General features: G+C 31.6%; 2 protein-coding genes across 4 annotated transcripts in view; both read left to right on the forward strand.

Annotated features, from left to right (window-relative positions):
- The window catches only part of LOC148610295 (uncharacterized), a 48,167-nt gene extending 34,215 nt beyond the window's left edge, over window positions 1-13,952 (forward strand). For both annotated transcript variants that reach the window (XM_088542637.1, XM_088542638.1), the window contains 18 exons: window positions 1,025-1,143; window positions 2,782-2,854; window positions 3,252-3,482; window positions 3,872-3,946; window positions 4,368-4,406; window positions 5,247-5,315; window positions 5,546-5,661; window positions 6,021-6,093; window positions 6,921-7,151; window positions 7,833-7,907; window positions 8,311-8,340; window positions 8,845-8,928; window positions 9,345-9,442; window positions 9,707-9,746; window positions 10,424-10,654; window positions 12,240-12,314; window positions 12,576-12,635; window positions 13,262-13,952. In XM_088542637.1, the coding sequence (XP_088398763.1) occupies window positions 1,025-1,143; window positions 2,782-2,854; window positions 3,252-3,482; window positions 3,872-3,946; window positions 4,368-4,406; window positions 5,247-5,315; window positions 5,546-5,661; window positions 6,021-6,093; window positions 6,921-7,151; window positions 7,833-7,907; window positions 8,311-8,340; window positions 8,845-8,928; window positions 9,345-9,442; window positions 9,707-9,746; window positions 10,424-10,654; window positions 12,240-12,314; window positions 12,576-12,635; window positions 13,262-13,405 (1,863 nt within the window). In that variant the 3' untranslated portion in view covers window positions 13,406-13,952. The remainder of the gene's footprint in view (window positions 1-1,024; window positions 1,144-2,781; window positions 2,855-3,251; window positions 3,483-3,871; window positions 3,947-4,367; window positions 4,407-5,246; window positions 5,316-5,545; window positions 5,662-6,020; window positions 6,094-6,920; window positions 7,152-7,832; window positions 7,908-8,310; window positions 8,341-8,844; window positions 8,929-9,344; window positions 9,443-9,706; window positions 9,747-10,423; window positions 10,655-12,239; window positions 12,315-12,575; window positions 12,636-13,261) is intronic.
- A 136-nt stretch (window positions 13,953-14,088) lies between these two features.
- On the forward strand, window positions 14,089-19,129 carry LOC148610297 (apolipoprotein D-like). 2 transcript variants are annotated; one of them, XM_088542640.1, is made up of 5 exons: window positions 14,089-15,181; window positions 16,468-16,595; window positions 17,506-17,591; window positions 18,017-18,249; window positions 18,729-19,129. In XM_088542640.1, the coding sequence occupies exons 1-4, from the start codon at window positions 15,056-15,058 to the stop codon at window positions 18,244-18,246; spliced, it is 570 nt and encodes a 189-aa protein (XP_088398766.1). In that variant the 5' UTR covers window positions 14,089-15,055; the 3' UTR covers window positions 18,247-18,249; window positions 18,729-19,129. The 2 variants fall into 2 exon arrangements, with proteins under 2 accessions (XP_088398766.1, XP_088398765.1); XM_088542639.1 differs by having other exon boundaries at window positions 18,017-19,129.
- The last annotated feature ends 1,130 nt before the right edge of the window (window positions 19,130-20,259 follow it).

Raw genomic sequence — 20,259 nt, forward strand, 5'->3', positions numbered from 1 at the left:
AAGCTATACAAATTTTTGTTTGTTATTAAATTGCTTTATAGGTCTATACTATGAATAATTATTCTTTTAAATCTGTCTGCCCTTGAGAGATAATACACACTGAAAATCCTACAGTTTCTATTGTACTTCAGTGTCATTTGCAGAATTATCTCTCTTAATTTTTAATCAACAGTACACCCTTTATAATGTTATCTCCTTAGAACAAGGGTTATATGAAAAGCCACATGTTAATTTCTTTTAACTATAACATTTTTAACAAAATATCAAAATAAGTATATGTAGCCTTTCCATGCAACCATGAATCTCATTTTGCATGATTCTTATGGGGTGTATTACTTAACTTTGCGATCATGGTTAATTATTTCAACGTAGATTATTATGATTTTTAATGAGTGCTCTTTTAATTTGATTTTTGCAGTAAGCAATAAGTGCATAAGCTAGTACGCATGAAGATAATTTCCTTCTGATAAAACATTATCTTCATCCACAACCGCGAGCATCAAAACAAGAAATAAATTTATTCATCCAACATAACTACGAATTTTATGTGTATGACTTAGTTTAGTATGGGTTTGCCTAAAAACCAGACAGAGGGTGATTAATAAATCTCAAGGTCATCAATGAAACTGTTCAAATGCATTTGTTAGATTCTAAAAACAACTCTCTTATGTTTATTTCCTTGAATATCTGCTATATTCTGAAATATTTTATGACTGGTTATAGTGTAAAAATTTTGGTCGGAAATTTGTTCCTATTTTTCTGTAGTATAGCATAACAAATTTTAGGTGATAATATCTCCAATGGGGAACATTCATTTGCAATTTTATTTACAATTTCTTTGAGGCCTACTGAAGAATTTCAAATCAAACAATATTTGGGATTAAGAAATGCATGAATCACTGATCATAATTGTCTGCCTTGTTTTCAGGCAGAACTACACTTAACACCACTCCACAATGTTCATCAAAGTATGTCTATATTTTTTACATTTATATTTTGAATGCACTTTATGTTCTGAATGCAGGTATTTTCTCTTGTAATAAACGACAGAAGCCATATTTATATTAGTTCAACTGGAGATGTTCAACAGGAAGAAGCAAAAGGAATGTTGGCAGCATTTTATAATGCAGCTTTTAGACAGAGGTACATACTTCTTCAAAATATTTATATTAAAAAAGTAGTATATGTAGGCTACATGTGGGTTTAGATTTATGCTTGAATCCTTAACAATTGTTTATGGACATAACACTTCAAATCCTTACTTTACGATTTGTATATAAGTGTTCTTAATTAGAGGAGTTACCATTGTGATTTAGCCAGTATAAAAAACTTAGATTCATCAAAAAGCTTAACTTATGTTAAATTTAAAAGATATTTTAGAGCCTACAAAGTGAACTCGTTAATATACCAATCTTACTTAATGAAAGTAGTATTATAAGCACTAGTCTACTGTAAATTGACGGTTGGTTCTGGGATAATTACTTTGTGAATTGAAAACCTTTGGTACATTTAAGTTAAGAAAGCATTCAATGGATATTTGAAAATGGTAAAATACTTTTAAAAAATTAGTATAGTTATTACGGATACAAAAAATAAAATAAAATAAAACACACCAAACAAAACACCCAAAAGACACATAAACACATACTTAAGTATTTGATTAGCATTTTTGGGTGTTTCATCTTAACATAAGATTGTTGGAATTACATTTATTTCTAATTTTAATTTTATTATTTTGATATAAATTAATATGAGATAAATACTGTAATCTGGTTGGTAAAAATAATTTTGTTATATCTCAATGGATAAAAAAATATTGACTCGCCCTTATTCAGTTTAATTCAGAACTACTTTACTCATGTTTAAAGATAAAAATATGTTTTAAAATTAATTTATAAGAATTGGCTATGATAAAAATTTTGGCTATTGAAAAATAACATAAATTTTCCATGTGCATATTGTTCGCGCAATAAACAATATGCACATAGAAAATTTGTTATTTTTCAATAGACACAATTTTTATCATAGCCAATTCTTAAATATAAAATCTGACTGTTTAAACCTTATACTTTTGCTTTTTAAGCCTTGAATGATGCAAAAACCAGGTAATTTACGGCCCAGTGGCCCTTTTCACAAAAATTCGTAAGATTAAAATTAGTCGAAAGTTATGACGTCACAATACTTTTATTTATTATGACGACATAACTTACGGCTAATTTTACTTTTACGATTTTTTTTTGTGAAAAGGACCACTGGATTTTGATTTTCACACACTGTAAACTATTCTTGTCTTTGGAGCACATTTTATTTTCATTTGCCTCACTATTTGTGCTCATAACGAACACATTTCTGCATTTTGTGTGTGTATGGGTTTGATATTACTTGTCAGCACGTATCGATATTTGCATTTATGTATTGTACTTTTAAACATGTCTATAATTTCTTCTTCAATGTTCACCATTCCGTACCCTATTCAGGTTATTGTCATGCTAAGGCATATTTGATGGTATATGTCTCTCTTGTTATTATCCAAGTAGTTTTAGATCTCGTTACACAGTATTCCCTATTGAAACATAAACATCCATGTAGTAATAATTTATGAATTGAACTTCAGCCTATTATAATAATATGAGAATATTGTTAATATTTAACTACATATTGAATAATGGTGGCTGACAAAACGTTTTTATGCGTTTTAAAGGATGTTGTCTATAAAGTTATTGACGGCTTTTTGTTTCTCAGTTTGACATATAAATAAACTTGTATTGATTTTGCCTACAGAAAAACTGTTACAAGAAGCAAACACTTTGACATAGCCGCTGGTGTATATGTAGTTGTTTCGACCTTGTTTTTGGTAAGCAAAGTTTAAATGTAATGCAAAGATCTTCGAAATGTACATTTGTACGGTGGTAGTTTTAGATAGTAAATACAGAACTATTTCAGTGAACAGTTATGGCTTTTTCCCTAATACTGCCATTTGTTATACGGATTTTCGTTTTAGTCTATTCCTTTTGACTTCCAGTTAGATTTATCAGTTCGGTAATAAATGAACGCTGTGAGTTGCTAGCCGAAAGGAAAAGTAACTATTCACTAAAAGCGACACACACATACACAAACACAATTACTAACACACACACGAGAGAGAGAGAGAGAGAGAGAGAGAGAGAGAGAGAGAGAGAGAGAGAGATTTCTCAATTTGTTTGTCCTTCAATATAATATACTCTATTATGATTTTTTTAATCAAATTTCAGCTGTTGGAAATTACTTTCTTTGTACTAATAGCAGTGTATGGGTTGTCAAATGTCGTGAATCGAGACTGGATTACTGTAGGTCTGGATGTTGTTTACATTGGGGGTATGGACATGGAAACCCTATATAAGTTCCTGGCTATTGGATCGTTGGTTCTTGTACCCGTCAACATTGTCGGTCGATATTTTGGACTTGGAATTCTGTCATTTGAAAAAAGGAATTGGGTGAAAATTGTAAGAAATTAATTATTGTCGTTTTCACGCATAATATTGTAAACACAAATCTGACAAAAGTGATAAAGTCATGGATAAATGATAACAGTTCAGAGAAACGAAAAAGATTGCTGACATGAAAAATAAAGCCAAAGAAAAAAACCCGAACAAATTAAAAAATAAAGACAAAACACAGCAGTAACAACTGCAGTTAAGACAACAATGAAGACTTTGTTTTTGTTCTAGTCAGATACAGATCTGTTTGATGTAAATTTACTGAACTTGATGCCAATATTGCTGTCCGGTTTCATTTCATAGATAAAGTAAAATGTTAAGGAATTTCAAAAGGTAGTCGCAATACGTTTCAATGAACAAATGTGTATGCTCAGTGCTAACTCTTTCTGTTGTAGAGTTTTGGTGTTAGTTTGGTGTTACTGTTGATCAACACCGTGTTTGTGATCCTTGGTTCCATGTTGATGAGCAAGGTATGAGTAAATACTGAAAGGGTAATGTTTCGCTAGTATCAATTTCTAGGTGCATCAATCATTTCTCAAGTCTGGGATTTGATCTTGCGAGTTTTCAAACATTCGATATTTTTTATGACAAATTTGCATTTTATTTCGACAATGGACATTTAGAACATACACATAAGAGCAGACAGTCACAAAGTCATTTTGTGTGGAAACAAATCAGAAAAAATAGGTTACATTATTATGTAAGGGACTGGAGTAAAAACCGTTATGTATAACTCGAACAATGTACTATAATATAATATGAAAAAAGCAGTTGATTGTGAAAATTGAACAAAGAAACAAGTATGAAATAAAATTACGTTGCCTATTTAAAGTACCTATTGAAATAGCAAAAAACGTTGCCATGAGAACATAACACAATGTATCATTGCAGGAGAAAAACTGTGGTTTTACAGACATATCAGGCTATAATGTAAGTAAAAGTACAAACATATTTCGTTTTTGTAAATACAAAGTATCGATTCACCAAAACATCATGCAAAAAGAAACAAAAGGGTTAACAAAACAACGCCTGTTATTAGACCTTGCCTAACAATTTAAAGTTTTTTAAGCTGAAAGAAAATTACAGCTTGATGAAATATGTTATAAGAGTAAGAAGAATGGTAAACATAGTATATTTAAGTTTTATGCTCATATGTTTTATGAGTTATGCTCATAGACTGCTTCAGGTAGTTGAATGGACAATTGGAAAAAAAGGTTTGAGTTTTCTCTAAAAAATATGTGATTATTTAAGAAGCGAATCACCTGGACGAAAAGTTGTTTTTCTTTCACTATTGTTCAGTCAACTACCATTGGAAGTTTATCACCTGAACATTATAATTGTGCGCGCTGTAATCAAGACCGAGTATTGGCATGGCAACAAATCACAAAAAATACCATTGATCGACAACTTTATCGTTTTCCATTCTACAGTTACTGTGACATCGCTGAAAAGAAAGTAACGTATCAGTTTGTTTTTTGTCTCTCGACGACAGACTGCCATTAACCTGTATATCTGAGATTATTTGTGACTGGCTTCGGACAATAACATTAAAATTTGTTTTTAGTTTGCAATATCTATATAGAGCTAATAAAGTTCGAATATGATGTCAGAACCTCAACATTAGTATTGCTGTTGCAAGTCTTTTATCTAGACATTAATACAAACAATCGGATTTCTTAAGAAAATATCTCGGTTTTAAAAATAATACTTTTCCTATATCTATCAATATTAAAAGATCATTATCATCATAATGTATTTTTTTTGTTATAGAGCTGTTCAAGAATGAAGGAAATCGTAGGCACTGGCTTAGGAATGTTAATGGCAGAATTAGCTATACAGGTACATGTAAAAGAAACGTGTATTTGATTGAATTTGAAAAATGTCTCAAACTAAACCATTAATGTTTTAATGTTTCACCGAAATCAAATCGAGTGTGTATTCATATAATAAAATCTTTTACTGTATTATACGAATGTTACAACATATCTTTATTTCGTTTATTAGTTTGTGGACTATCATATATATGTTGCAAATCTTATGTTTGTTTTCAAAGATTCTTTTCTTTTCAGATAACCAGCGTAATAATTAATGACAGAATGTACAAATTCCTTGTGGATCAACAAGAAGACCCACAGGATCGCCATGGCTTCTTTTCAAAGATAATAATTTGGCTTTTCTATGGCCGGTTAGTTCTTCATTTTCTTTACTAAAATCGATGCTCTAGCACACTTATTACCAGACTTAACGTGTTGGTCAAGTACAAAACAGAGTATGCTTAATTTATCAAAATTTCCCGTCCTTAAATGTGTGGAATTACAGTCTATTGGCTTTAAACTTAGATTCATATATCTAACAAATATGTTTCATCAATAATACCCAAACTATAAATAAAACCCTGAAAATAGTTCCTAAAATTGTTCTTGTCTTTGTACGTTTTATATAAGCACATGCGCATCAGCAAATGAGTTAAATTATCTACTTGATGGATCATGATTATAGAATTATTATCATATTATTATTGTTGTCTTCAAATTATTCTTGCAGCGAGGTTTTTATCAAATACAGTAAACTCAAGATACCACTTATCGTCATGACAATATTCAGTGCGGGATGGTTGGTAAGAAAATTAATAAATCAAATAATAAAGAAAGTACGCTTACAAATCCATTTGTCGGTTTCGATATAATACGTATGATACAAATACAACAAGTCGGATCAAAATATTATAGTAATTGCTGAAAATATGGCAATTTTGAAATTCATAAATGGTTTTCTACATTCAAATGACATAAAACGGTAATTTTTTTCGGGTAAAAGTTTATAAAAAAAAACCAAATCGTATGTTGTTTTAAATGCCTAACTGATGTGACATATTACATGTATACGAATTTTAAGGTTTCAGTGGTGAAAATAAGCTTTTGAACGCTTCAAAATATCACTTCTCGAAAAAAGCATAATTAAACAAATGACAACAGCTGTAAAAGTGCTATTGTTCGTGCCTAACTAATTTTCGTGGTTTTTGTGGGTAGGCCTAACCACGAAATTTGGTTCCCAACGAAAAGGAGATTTTCATTGACGTGTATACGGAAAATTTCAAAACCCCGAATTTAAGAATCTACGAAATTGTGTGGCTTCCCTAAGTCTACAAATAAAAGTACTTTCACAGTATAATGTCAAGGAGTTTACCTTATAGATAACTATATCGTTTTAATTTGTTCTTAGTTCTCAATCTACTGCCGTGTTACTATAGTAATGTTGACAATTTCTAATGAAAATGTTACATCAAGTCAACTGTGTCATCGCAGACAAAACAATTTTAACTTCTTGACAGAATATAAAAAATCACTACAATATTTTCTGTCTCGACTTCAAAATGTTTTTCTCTACATAAATTGATATAGCAACTGATGTCGCGGCATGGATGGTCATATTTATTATTTGTAGTTAGTGCAGTGTGCCTTCTGGATTGGGACAGTGCTTGTATTCGGTAGCCCGAGATATATTAACTCTACCTCCATGCAAACACTGTTCGATGAAAGATTAGACGATATTAATTTAGGACATCTGGCTAATGGATTGGCCTATACTGCAATAGGTTATGTTCCTGTCATCATTCTGTTTCGGTTGTTGGCAATCGTTATGACATTTAAAGAAAAGTCAACAGTCGTACTTGTAGTAAGTAATAACATCTGAGAAAAATAAAGACATGTGTTTTGCCATTTTTCAATTGATGTTTAGATAATTGGATATAAACGACTTTTGGTCGGTTTACGCTGATTACATTTGTAAACCTGCTCAGAAACGCTGAATTATTCAGAATGTCAAGAATCAATGTCATGTGGCATCTTATTTCACCGACTTATTGGTCTGAGGTCTGATATAAATATACAAAAAAGTGGGCAAAAAATCTGATCACTTATGGAATCATTCGATTACTATTAGCAAATTAATATGAACTACAAACTACCAATAACTAAACTCGATACAGATCGCCTTTTTTCATTTTATTTAGAAGGCTATGTAGAAACACTGACTTAATAATAATGGTCTAACTATCCAACAACGGAAAAAAGGACCGTGACAGGAATACTGGAAATTTATAAGAAACATACAACCAATGAACTTGAAGCTCATACATTTTACAAAATGGTTCATTAAATATGTTTCGAAATAGGTAACAGAACAATTAAAGTCGTCCAAATAAAAAGAAAACAAAACAAAAACAAAACAAAACAAACAAACAAACAAACAACCACCCCCCCCCCCCCAAAAAAAAAAAAAAAAAAAAAAAACAAACAAACAAACAAACATAGCAATATGCATGTTAATAATAAAACGTTTATTATATACTTACAGTGTTTCCTAACGGGAATAGTACTTTCTATAGGCTGTGCGTCACTCCTTGGTCTTTCGGGGTATTTGATTAAATATGTAAGTAATTTAGTTATTGTTTTAATAATAGATATCTTGCAAGTAAGAAATGTTTTATAATATACTCTAATGTTCTACCTTTATTCAACAAAGTAAGTAATACAATGTAAGGTGTTGGACAACCTACTACACGCATATTTAAAAAATGTGCTATATTTACTGATCAGAACTTAAGTTACGCGTGCAGACGACGGAAGAAAAAAAAAGATGTTGATGCGTAGTCTTCTGTAAATAATCGCTCTAGTAAACATAACGAGATGAAGCTAAAGTAATTTATAATTGTCTCATAGATAATCATTTTTTAAAATTCTTTTCCATAATACACAGTTTCAAATAATTTAGTTAAATGGCATAGTTAGTATTCTTTTTTAATAAAGTTTTTTTTAACATGTTTTTTTATTAGGTTCAGAATTGCTTCGGATCTCCGGAATGGGTAAGTGATTAACAAAAGTACGCGAAACTTAGGTAGTCGTTTTGTGGTTTCAGACTTATTGTAAAAAATATTATGTCAAATTTGATATGATATATGTCGTATTCTGAACAACCATAATATTGAATGAAAACGCAGTGATACTTTCTTGTGATCATAAGTTCATATAACGTTTTAGTATATAAACGTCACAGAACAGTCATTATTAACAAATTCTAAAATCAAATAATAAAAATGTGTAAAAACCTATACATGGATCTGCTGTACCATTCCCGTTATTTACAATAAAACTGAATGGAAATAAAACACAACAAAGTGGTCAAGATATCAATGGACAAAGAGAGTCTGGAACAATATAGATCTACTAGTACACAACAAAACGAGCACAACATCCCCAAAAAGCCAAATTGAGCTTAGAAGCTATCATTGGGTAGCGGTCTTCGCTTTTTGAATTTTAAAAGAAGTATGCATTTTTATGTGCATTGTGTTTGAATTTTGTATTTGCAGAGATGTAACAACAAGCTGACGGAACCTATACTTACGGCCTCAGTTATATTTTTGACATTTTTTATCATCGAAACTATCTTACATGTGAGTCATTTTTACGTAGCAAAATATAAGTTTTTTTTGTTGTTCATCTAAGAAAATCATGTTTAGAAATGCTAGCAAATATTCCAGTGTGAGATAATATGTTAAATTTAATTTGCAACGAGTGTGTTATAAATGAAAAATGATTTATATCTAAATATTTTAGTTTTTCAAATAAAAGTTCAACAAAGCAAAGAAAGGACAAATAAAAGTCATTTGTTTTTTATCGTATTTATAACACAGTGAAATAGTAACTTATTCAACAGAAAAAACCTTGTATTTCTCCTAAAGTAAAACTGTCATTTGTTATCTCTGAAACAGGCGTTATATTGAATAAAGAAATGAAATTATAAACTCGCGCAAATCATTCCAGAAGTTCTGATTCAGATATTTGCTATAACGTTTTTGTTTTTTTTTAGATTTTACAGTCTGTATTATTTGGATACGTTGTTGTTTTACTAACTGGATTTAAAAGGAGAAATTTAGAAATTGTACAAATGTCCGGGAAAATTAAGAGGTAAAATCACATTTATTTCTAATTTTGCATTTTTATAAATTGTTTTCGTCACAAAAATATACAGTGAAAAACTGAATTGTATTAGGATTGGTTTACAACAAAAAGAAAAATTACAGAGCCCGTACATAACGAGGATTATTACAGATTTCCAGAAATACTAGGTTTGAAAGATTTTTTTTATTAGGAACCTTTTTGCTAAGAAATACCATGATGTTTCTGCATGTTTTCATATTAATGTATCTAATTTTATTTTTCTAATTCTAGAATAAAGATTGCTGATATCTCTGTCAGGAGTTTTGAAATGGTAGGTCACTATAATTTAGGCGTAGAACACAAACAATAGAATGTGCACATTGTTGTTGATGTCCTTAATTATCCTATTGTTTTACATAAGTTTCCATGTCTTCATTTCACAAACGTGTAGTCTCGTTATTATGATAAACAATATGAGAAAGTCAGTGATATATATTCATGCTAAGTTCATTAATACGTGGTTAAAATACTTCATGTAGATGATAAACATATTCCCCTCTGGTACTTCCGGGAAGGTAAAAACAAATTAAAGAGTTTTTTTTTCAAACCATCACATAGCGTGATGAAATAAGTAATCATGGTGTTCGTCCGTACGTTTATCTTACCATAACCTTTATGCTACAATTGTCATCAACTGCTCATCGCTAACAAGTGCTTTTTGACAGAAGCTTAATGTAACTTTGCCATTTCGTGGGATTTGATTCAAAATAATATATCTCAGAAATGCCAATCATAAACAATGTAAATTTCGATATGCTGTAAATGTGTTTCAAGGAGTTACCACTCAACAGCAGCATTATTGAGGCAACACTAGATGCTGGTAATAAGTTTATAGGTCATAATAAAGTTTATTTGATGAAGAACTGGGATATCCAAAAGTAAGCTTTGTCCACAGTTTCTTAGTTTTTATTAAATGACAACTTTAATTTTTAAATCCTTTCCTTTCAGATATTAGAATTTACAATGTTATTAGCACTGATCTTCTGGTTGTCAGAAATTCATATAATGACAACGACTCTAAGAACATCGCTGCATGAAATAAGTTTCCATGATGCTAACCTGTATCAGCTAGCAAAAGGGAGTGTGATAACATCCATTGTTTCTATTAGTATATGTTTTTTCAACAATATTATCGGAGTTGTTGCTGCAGTCGACGGAATACGAACACTAATGATTGGCGTAAGTAAATATAAAAATCACTTGTGATACTATATAAAATATTTTTGTATGATTATGCATTCGTGAGGTCTTGTACGTATTATTATCATGTTATTTCTTTGTAGTTTGTGTTATGCATTCATATGCCTTTACACATTCGGACAGCTGAGTATGGTGATCATTTTTCACAGAAATGTGCCTTCCCAATTCAAATTTATCTGTACTATCCCACGTAAATTATAATCAATCAAACAATTTGCATACATTTTGACTGATAAATTTATTGCAGTTAGTTGTTTTTGTGTTATATTCCAGGACGGATTGATGTTGATATTTTTGTGTTAATGAACAGCCCAAATACTGATAAATACAATTTTTGTCCAAATCATAGATCGCTCTGATGACACTTTATGTGGAAACTCGAATAAATTGGAGCTTTATCCATACTTTAATGCTCCAGTTCATACCAACAAAAGATGATGGTACATCTAGATACAAATATATAGTTCTTAGTAGAGATTCCTCCTACTTTGTAAGAAATAATTCCAAATCATCTTCCAAATATACAGAAAAAGATGTTTACAGAATGCTGGAATTTTAATCGACAACACATTGGCCAGTGTGGTGGACGCGTTTTTCAACAAACGGTCGGCATTCCAATTGGAACAAATTGTGCTCCTCTACTAGCTGACCTATTCCTTCACTCTTATGAGGCTGATGTTATATCTGATCGGAAGGAAAGAATATCGTTTAGCTAGATCCTTTAATCTCAGTTTCCTCTATGTAGTTGACGTATTATCTTTGAACAATCCTAATTTTGGGGATTTGATACATCGCATCTACCCCAAACTACATGAGATAAAGGATACTACAGACACTGTGAAGTCAGCCTCATAAATTACTTGTTACAAATCGATGATAAAGGAAAGCTATTGACCAAACTTTAGGATAAACGTGGTGACTATTCAATCAGAATTGTCAACTTTCCTTTCATCTGTGACAACATCCTTTCAGCACCTGCGTATGGAGTTTTCATATCACAATTCATACATTATGCCAGAGCTTGCCGATACTTCTCACACGTTTTATATCGCGCTTGAATTCTAACAAATAGGGCTCTGGAACAGAGTTTTGTTGCTACAAGATTGAAGTCATCAATACAGAAGTTTTATGGTCGTCATCATGAACTTGTGGATATTTACAGAGTATCCATCTACACCACGAAGACAGATTTTTTCAACGGGTCGTAGTTTTCCTTCCCTCTTTCTTCTACCCCGGACTTGACTTTTTATGAGCAACTCAGCTGTTTTTTTTTTCTACAAAAGCAGAGGACGCTTACCCTACCGGTTTACCTGGTCCATGCTCCCAGTTTTTAGTGGAGTCCGAGTTGCTCATTTGCTTTTGTTGCTCTGTATGTATGATTTTAGTCACTTCATGTTCTTTATTGTGTGTGTCTGTTTTCCATGTCTGGTCTTTGTCCCTGGATTGCGTTCTTTTGATTACCGCTGTAGCCTTGGTTCCCTTGATTACTCTTTTAGTAGAGTTTATTTAGGTTAATTTCTTTTAAAATACCGTCTTCTTTTGTACATTAAATTCTATATTCCAGTCTTTAGGAGCAGGCGTTCTTTGTGTTGTGGTCAACTGTGTTCTGCTAGGGCTACAGTGTGTGTTAGAAAACAAGGTAATTAAAAAAATATATATTTGAGAAGAAACAAAATTGATAAGACTTTTTTTTTCCGTTACAATTTCACACATTTTGTTTACGTCAATATCAAAATATCAAAAAGAACGATTGTTCCGTAAAAACCATGTTCAACTTAATAAATGCCGTGAGCATTCTTTTTAAAAGCGATTTGGATTAAGATATTGCTAACCACCGGAAAAAAATAATGCTTTCGTACCCTTTGGTACTGAATATAAAAAGCGATCCTTTCTTCTTCAGATAGAACACGCAGCAATTACTATGTATTTGTCATTTACTGTAATCCAGATTACATGCCAGGTTTGTATTATTTTGAAGTATTCACACATAATATGATCTTCTTTCGCATTACAAGGATTCATTTTCGTTACCTGATTTTTATACTGTGTACTGAAGGTCTATTGATATTCTATTCAGAACTCATGATTGATGTCGAACTCAAATTCACAACGACTGTGTGTGTCGTTTGATTTTTTAATTTGAACTTTGCTATTTCACTCGACTGTAGAATGTTTATACCAGGACACATTTAAGCATCAACGAAATATTTTAATCAAAGTCAATTGGTCTACACATATTGAAAACGGACGTTCGATTAATTTAACTTTATCAACGTTTGAATTGGCATTTGATACTATATATGCCTAAATATAGGCAAAACACTATAATCAAGATGTTCATTAGGGTATAAGTAACACCCTGCAACACTTTGATGAAGGACTTTATTTCTAACTTACGACATAAACTTTGATTATACAAATGTATGACCGTACTTGTAGCTGACTTCCTCATTGACGCGTCCTTTCAAAAGGCAACATGTCCCATTGTTAATTGTTCTATAGAGTAAAGCATATTAATGCTTAACATCAAAACATTAACGCCAAATTAATTGTCCCCATGCTTATATACAAAGTTTGCTTTTGCAGGTTTTGTGGATTGGTCTTTCATTTATTCAATTAAAAGAAGGAAACCACACACAAGTACACAGTAGTGACAGTGACACTCCCCTGACTGAAAGACCAAATAAAAGGAAGCCATCAAATGTCTTATCAGTCAAAGAACTGGATTAAGTGGCGATATCATGAGACTCAAACACTAAAACAAATCAACCAAAACAACGGTCAGGTTACGTTTTAGAAATTCTAAAATGGCGTGAAGCTGAGTTTTGATTTTGAATGCGTTTTCCAGGGTCGAATCACTAGATGACATGCCATATAGAGTAAAAGAAATGTTGATATTATTTAATTTATCATTCGCTTTGTATGACATTATCATTATTATGACTAATTATAAAATATTCACAGGTAATTGCGCCAGTAATGTGCTTATCATGGACACCTTTGAGTCAAATGATTTGTCCGTCCCAAATGTATTGAATGTGGACCCTAAAATAGTTCGTTTTATCTCTCTTTATATGTTGAAGGCTATTGGTGTGAATGTCGGAAGTGTTTGTTGAACTGTTATTAAAATTCATGTCGTTTGTACTTTTATACCGAACGTGTTTGCGATTGTTTTAGTGTGGGTGCAGTTGTTTTCTTTATTTGAAGATTGTTACTATGTTGGGTATTATACTGTGAAACTGAAAATTCCAGTACAATATATTGATATCATTTACAAGATGTTGTTTATTTGCGTTAATGTTTTTATTTGTTTTATCATTTTTCGTTCTGTTACGGTTACCGGTAATTTTTTGTTTTGTACCCATGCTTATGATGTTTGTACCATTGCTGTATCAATTAAATAAGGGTAACAAGAAGATTACCGACACTTATTCAATCCATGATCAAGTCAAGTCCAACTTAAATCTGATACAATAGATTGCACCACCCAGGTAACTGGTACAGCATTGTTCCTGACTTGGTACAGACCAAGCTCCTCGCAGCGGCAGTCGCTCTTTTTTTCTCCTACTAATCGCTGCAGACAGACTTTTCGAAATTTTGTGAAATTATTTGAGTCAAACGTCGTTCGACAATCAAATAACGTCATGTAAAATTTATTACATTTTCCCTGCTTTGCAAGATCCATACGTTTTCTGAGAGGACTGGGTGCAGCGCCTAGAGTGATTTTTAACGTTAAACGCTCTTTCGGAGCTTGGTTTCAGGCATTTAAAAAGAACGGTGGGTTAAATCTTGGTTTTAAAGCGCGCCAAACCTCCCTCTGCCATTGCGACGTGAATACATCGGTAGTAAATAAATAGCATTTGCATGCTGTAGTATCATAATTGGTAAAACAATTGTCACATCAGCACAAAGAATTATTTACACAAGAAATCATTACTCATTGTTTAAGAAGAAACTGAATATCTTCAACCAAAGACTGATGTATGACAACGATTTGTAAAAAATAGTATATGAAATATTGTTTTAAAATATTCCTTGTTTCATTTCTATTTATGTAGTGTTATTGGTTTAAACCAAACTTTTATATTCGAGTATGCATTTGTATTCCAACAAGAAAAAAAAGGCGAAATCATTTCTTTTTATTATTAATTTGTATATGTAAAAATAATAAGTATAATTGCATAAGAAAACGTGTTCTCTCACGTGTATTGGGGTAACACGTGTCTTACATGAAGCTTAAGGGATCAAAACGAAGTCAATTCTTATCAACTATATGGTGCAATCATTGGTCAGTCGCTACGTATAAAGTCTAGATTTAAAGACCACAGTTTAAGTACAATTATCGTACACACAAACATCACGTTCAGTTCAAGAAACATAATGAAATCGTTTCATATGAGTTTATTTTTATTTATGCTTGGTTTCGCTGGGAGATGTTTTGCGCAAGTTATTACCAAAGGCAAATGTCCTGAAGTTAAAATTGCAGATAACTTTACGATTAAACCGGTAAGTTCGGTAAATACAATATGCAAATACAGGCTATTTATTTTTAAATTGTTAAAAACAAGAAAATCGTTCGATTTTAGTAAAATTGAAAACCACTAGAATTCTGAAGTACAAAGGAATGCCACACCTCCGAGACCATATAGGGAACAAAACAGTGTGCTTCGTTCAAGTGTCCAATGCCTTCAATTACTACTGTTCACTACTTTTGCAGTATTTACATTAACTATGTGTAAAACAAATTATTTTGTACAGCTTACCTTTTGACCGACTAAATATTTATTGCGATTTTAAGCACCCAGCTAAGAATCCTGCAAAATGTGATGCATGGGTAAAAGCCTACATATTTTCATTTTTGATATTTTGTTTGAATTGCAATAGTAAACAGAAACTTTCAGTTTTTCATATACCCTTGTTATTTGGAGATACAAAATATATAGAACGCACTGTAGATTTAAAATTTATGAGAGATAACCCACTAAATGACACTCAAATACAATAGAATCTATTGAATTTTCAATGTTGATTATGTCCTAAGAGCAGGCAGGTTGAATGTATAATTACATATGTCATCATATAGACTACAAATAAGAACAAAAATATGTAGCCTTTTTAGGTGTATAAGAGTGTACAGAATTTTCATGATTTTTAAAAAGGCTGCTATTTAATATGTTTCAAAGCGGACTGTAATTGAATTTTGGAAACATTCTGCATACTTTAAAAGCCATGTCAGGATAATAGAAGACAAACAAGAAAAAAATCTGATTTGAAATATAAATAATCTGCATCAAACAAGATCTTTGAAACTTTTTATTTATCCTAAATAATAACGTAAATTGGGATATTTTCGGCGTCGGTTTTTTTTTGGCGGTTTTCAATCAAACTGTTAATGCTTCGTTTTGTTGTGTTCAATGTTGTAGCATTCAGAATGTTAAGCGTTTTGCTTTTTCGTTATCTTTTCTCTCATAAAAAGTATCTAACACTGCACGTGTCATTTTACTACTACGCTTAACCAGGGTGAGAAGAAGTGTCAAGTTTACTGCTACGCGCACTCACATTCTGCTGTGTTTATTTTTAGCACTTTTAACGAACTCGCCAAAAAATCCAGAATTCTCCTAATGACGGTAAAATCTTAAATATAGCAGCAGGCCAGACTTTACAATATCGCAATGATCTGTTCTTACCTATTATTTAAACAATCTGACATTTGAAGTAAAAAAGACTTTCTTAAAATATAGTTTGATTGTCAACTTTGATAACCTACGTATCATAAATTATTTGAATTTCAGTACCTTGGTGATTGGTATGAGATTTATAAATTCAATGCAGCATTTGAGAACGGCCAGAGTTGTATCCATGCTAATTATCAACTGAAATCTGACGGCCATATTCGGGTATTTAACAGAGGCCAGACAAAGTTCGTATATAGCTATACAAAATAGTCTCATCATTTGCATCAGAGAACAACACAACTTCCTATACTGAATTGCGCAACAACCCTACCTTGCTTTTCGAAAGGATAAATTGAGAACAATCAAGTCAGTCAAAACACAGAGAGTAAATTTTGATAATCTTGACACATAGGGGATTCAATTGGTATTATTTCACTGCATGCTCAACTTTAACAATTGTGTGCTAATCAGCGTCTAAAGAATTATTGATACTAACTAATTCAGTATAGTATCCTTAATTGATGATGCAATACACCATGTGTTATAAAACATAAAAGTCTATAAGTGTTTAAAACGATACCGCTAAAGATGACTCAAATGATGGACAACAGTTTTTTTTTTATAATCTTTGTTTTTGTTCTTCATATGAAGATGCTATTCTTACAAGCGTTTGAAAAAACAAGGTTGTAAACATATTCATGATTATCAAATTATTCACTTAGGACCAACAAAAAATTCGAGTAAGTGTAGGTCTTTCCCATTGTGGAAGAAGACATGTGACAAACTTTATTATCATAAGAGCGTAATAATTCATTATAAATAAATATTATGTTGTAAGCGTAGTAGATAACACTTCAAAAAAGTAGACAAATACCCGAAATTGACAAACTCACATTAAGGTAACGAAATGACACAATAAAACATGCCATTATAAATATTTAAAAATTTGACCCCGACCTTGATAACAAAACAATCAATACAAATAATCAAACAAATAAATTTTAATTTATAAGTTTTGGCTTCTATATAATAGAGGTTGTCCGTCAATAACTTTATCCGTCCCGGTTATTTTGAAACATAATTATTACTGAAGATGAAATAATAAACCTTTTTATTCAAATTGCAAATAAAGTTTTGTTATTACTTCCTACATAGGGATGGCAATATCACTTCTGCAATTGGAGACGGATACACACCTGATCCGAAATCACCAGGAAAATTGGCAGTGAAATTCTCCCCGAGTAAGTGAAGATCAATTTAAATTGAGTAACCAAGCATAAAAAAATAATTATACTTCAATACGAAACATAAATTGAATAATATTAAATCTCAATTACAAAGAAGATTCTTATTTATTGTACATAAAGTGTGATTTCAATATTACGAGAGTGGAAAAAAAATAATAATTTAAAATTAATTCAACAATGACGAGCAGTAGGCAAAAAGGAAAGTAAAATGGCAATGTCAAGGTAAAACCTGACAGTTGGAAACCACAGGAATGGTCCTGACTTGATACAGTCATTTCCCATGGATATAGAAGGTTAAAGCCCTAAAAGAAGCGTAAACATTGATAAAACTTGCGTCAAATATCCTACTTTAACAACAATCTTGAAATTGCACGAATCAACGAAAGAATAATTTTTTATGTTCTAATTTTATTTTCCAGTTGCACCCTATGGTAAATATTGGGTTTTAGACACGGATTACACAAACTATTCCTTGGTATACTCGTGTTCAGATCTATTCTCTGTAACGCATGTAGAATTTGCCTGGATTTTATCTCGACAAAGGACACTTGAAAAGGCGACGGTGGACAAACTGTTTGAAATTATGAAATCGTATAATATAAATACAAACAATTTCATGGTGGAAACTCAATCTAATTGCAAAGACTAAGATGTATGTTCTAAAAGTTGATGTTTGTAAAAAATATTCCTAGAGTGAAACTAACTGGAATGTTAAAAATCAGTCTTTATGAAAATCAGACAGGACGTGATTCATGCATGTCAAAACACTCCAAATTCACTTTATTTCTTATTCAGAATCAGTTACGGACCAAATAACGATTCATAGATTTTTATTTGGGTGTTGCACTTTTGAGATAAAATCTATATAGATTGTACATGAAATTAGCATTTTGTAAGAATCATCGTTCTTGATTTTGTTCGATTTGGTTGATTTTAGTGGAAAATAAATGCATGATTTTCTCAAAAGTATAGACCTGAATATGGAAAGGACAACTGTTACATAAAAATATAGCATCTGTAGATTAAAAAAAAAACATTGTTTGTTCAGTGGGTTTTCTTCACCACGAATCACTTTAATGTAGACAGTGTCTTAATTTTATATGGGCTGGTACTTAATTTGATACCATTTAGTTTTAGGATTATTAAAGATTGAGATCATGAATGTACAAATATGGGAGGTATACAGCGATTGAGATCTGCGAAAATATTCACAGTTTATTTCGGACAAGACATTTTGACTATATATCTTGTAGATTGTTTTTCAATGTGTTGCAACAACTTTCTAACTTTCATTAGTCGAAAGCACCATGGTTGTACATAGTGTAAATAAAGCATTTCTTATTAAGTTAATGTTTAATTTGCATCGTCCTTGACGTCTTTTTAACATCGTAGCTGGGGAAACGATTTCCATTTTTCTTCATTACTAACAGTGGTAGCGCAATACTAGATGTTATAAACTGAAAAATAAACGTTGTTGAACCACTTGAAGTAATAAAAGAGTACAGCGTGTTTCATGTGTTTTTTCAAATAATGTCCGCTTTTAAGTTCACTCAAAGTTGTTTTTTTTACTTCAACTCATTTCAAACGCTTTTTTGTATCGCTGTATGGGAAGCATTTTTATGATAAAAAGAACAAATTAATTACAATTGTAAATAGATGTCATTTAATACAATCCGTTTTAAAAATAATTATAACTGAATGGATAGCAAAAAAGAAATAGAGCAGGTATAAATGTCATAGGCATTAAAAACTTCAGAAATTGTTTTACTGAGGGTTACCAGTTGCTCCATTTATATTTGCACCATTACAAAACTTAAATGTTAAAAACAATGTCAATGTAATAATTTCATTACGATCAAATGAGGAAGTCGGACTCCATTAAAACTGGGAGCGCATGGGCCAGGTGCACTGGTAGGGTAAGTGTCCCCTGCTTTTCTAGAAACAAATTTAAATAAATAGACATTAAGGAGGTAGACCTAGGGTAAGGGACACAACACTTAAACTATGAATCGTTGAATAAATCAGGTTTCAAGGTGCAGATGGGTACACCATAACGACCCTGATATGATTCATGAGATAAATTGTAAACAAGAGTAATGGCAGAACCCCTACCTCACCACCAAAAAGAATGAAAATGAAACAACAGAAAAATCAACTACTGAAAGCAAATGGCAATGTAAGTTTCAATTAAACATTGAGATATCAATGAAAATAAACGACTTAAGTATATTTAAAAAAAATCACTGCGTGCAGCTTTCAAACTAAACAAAACACATCCATTAAGCAACCACAATATATATAACTACAGATCTTCAATGTCAACATCATTAGTAAGTTCAGCTTTGTTCTCAGAATGTAAAGAAATTATTGCTATATAATACTAGAATTAAGGGTAGCCGATTTGATGCTAGCATCCGGAACAATGCCCGATGTTATGGCGTGAGTGTCATCACCGTTTTCGATGTTTGTTGAAAGAGCCCCGTCTTTCCGTTTTGCCATCATCAATATTACCAGTTTTCATCGTCGATTCTTTAGGTCCACCCTTTTCTCTAGCAAAATTTGACACTGAATCTTCTTGAATATTTTGAATTTTGCTTCTCATATCTCTTTCTGTTGTTGAAACTGTGCTTTTGTCAGACTTATATATTTCTTCATCCTTTCC

The sequence above is a fragment of the Perna viridis genome, chromosome 8 (genome assembly GCF_037379345.1).
Source record: "Perna viridis isolate PV_CMFRI_1.1 ecotype Kerala chromosome 8, ASM3737934v1, whole genome shotgun sequence".
NCBI lineage: Eukaryota > Metazoa > Mollusca > Bivalvia > Mytilida > Mytilidae > Perna > Perna viridis.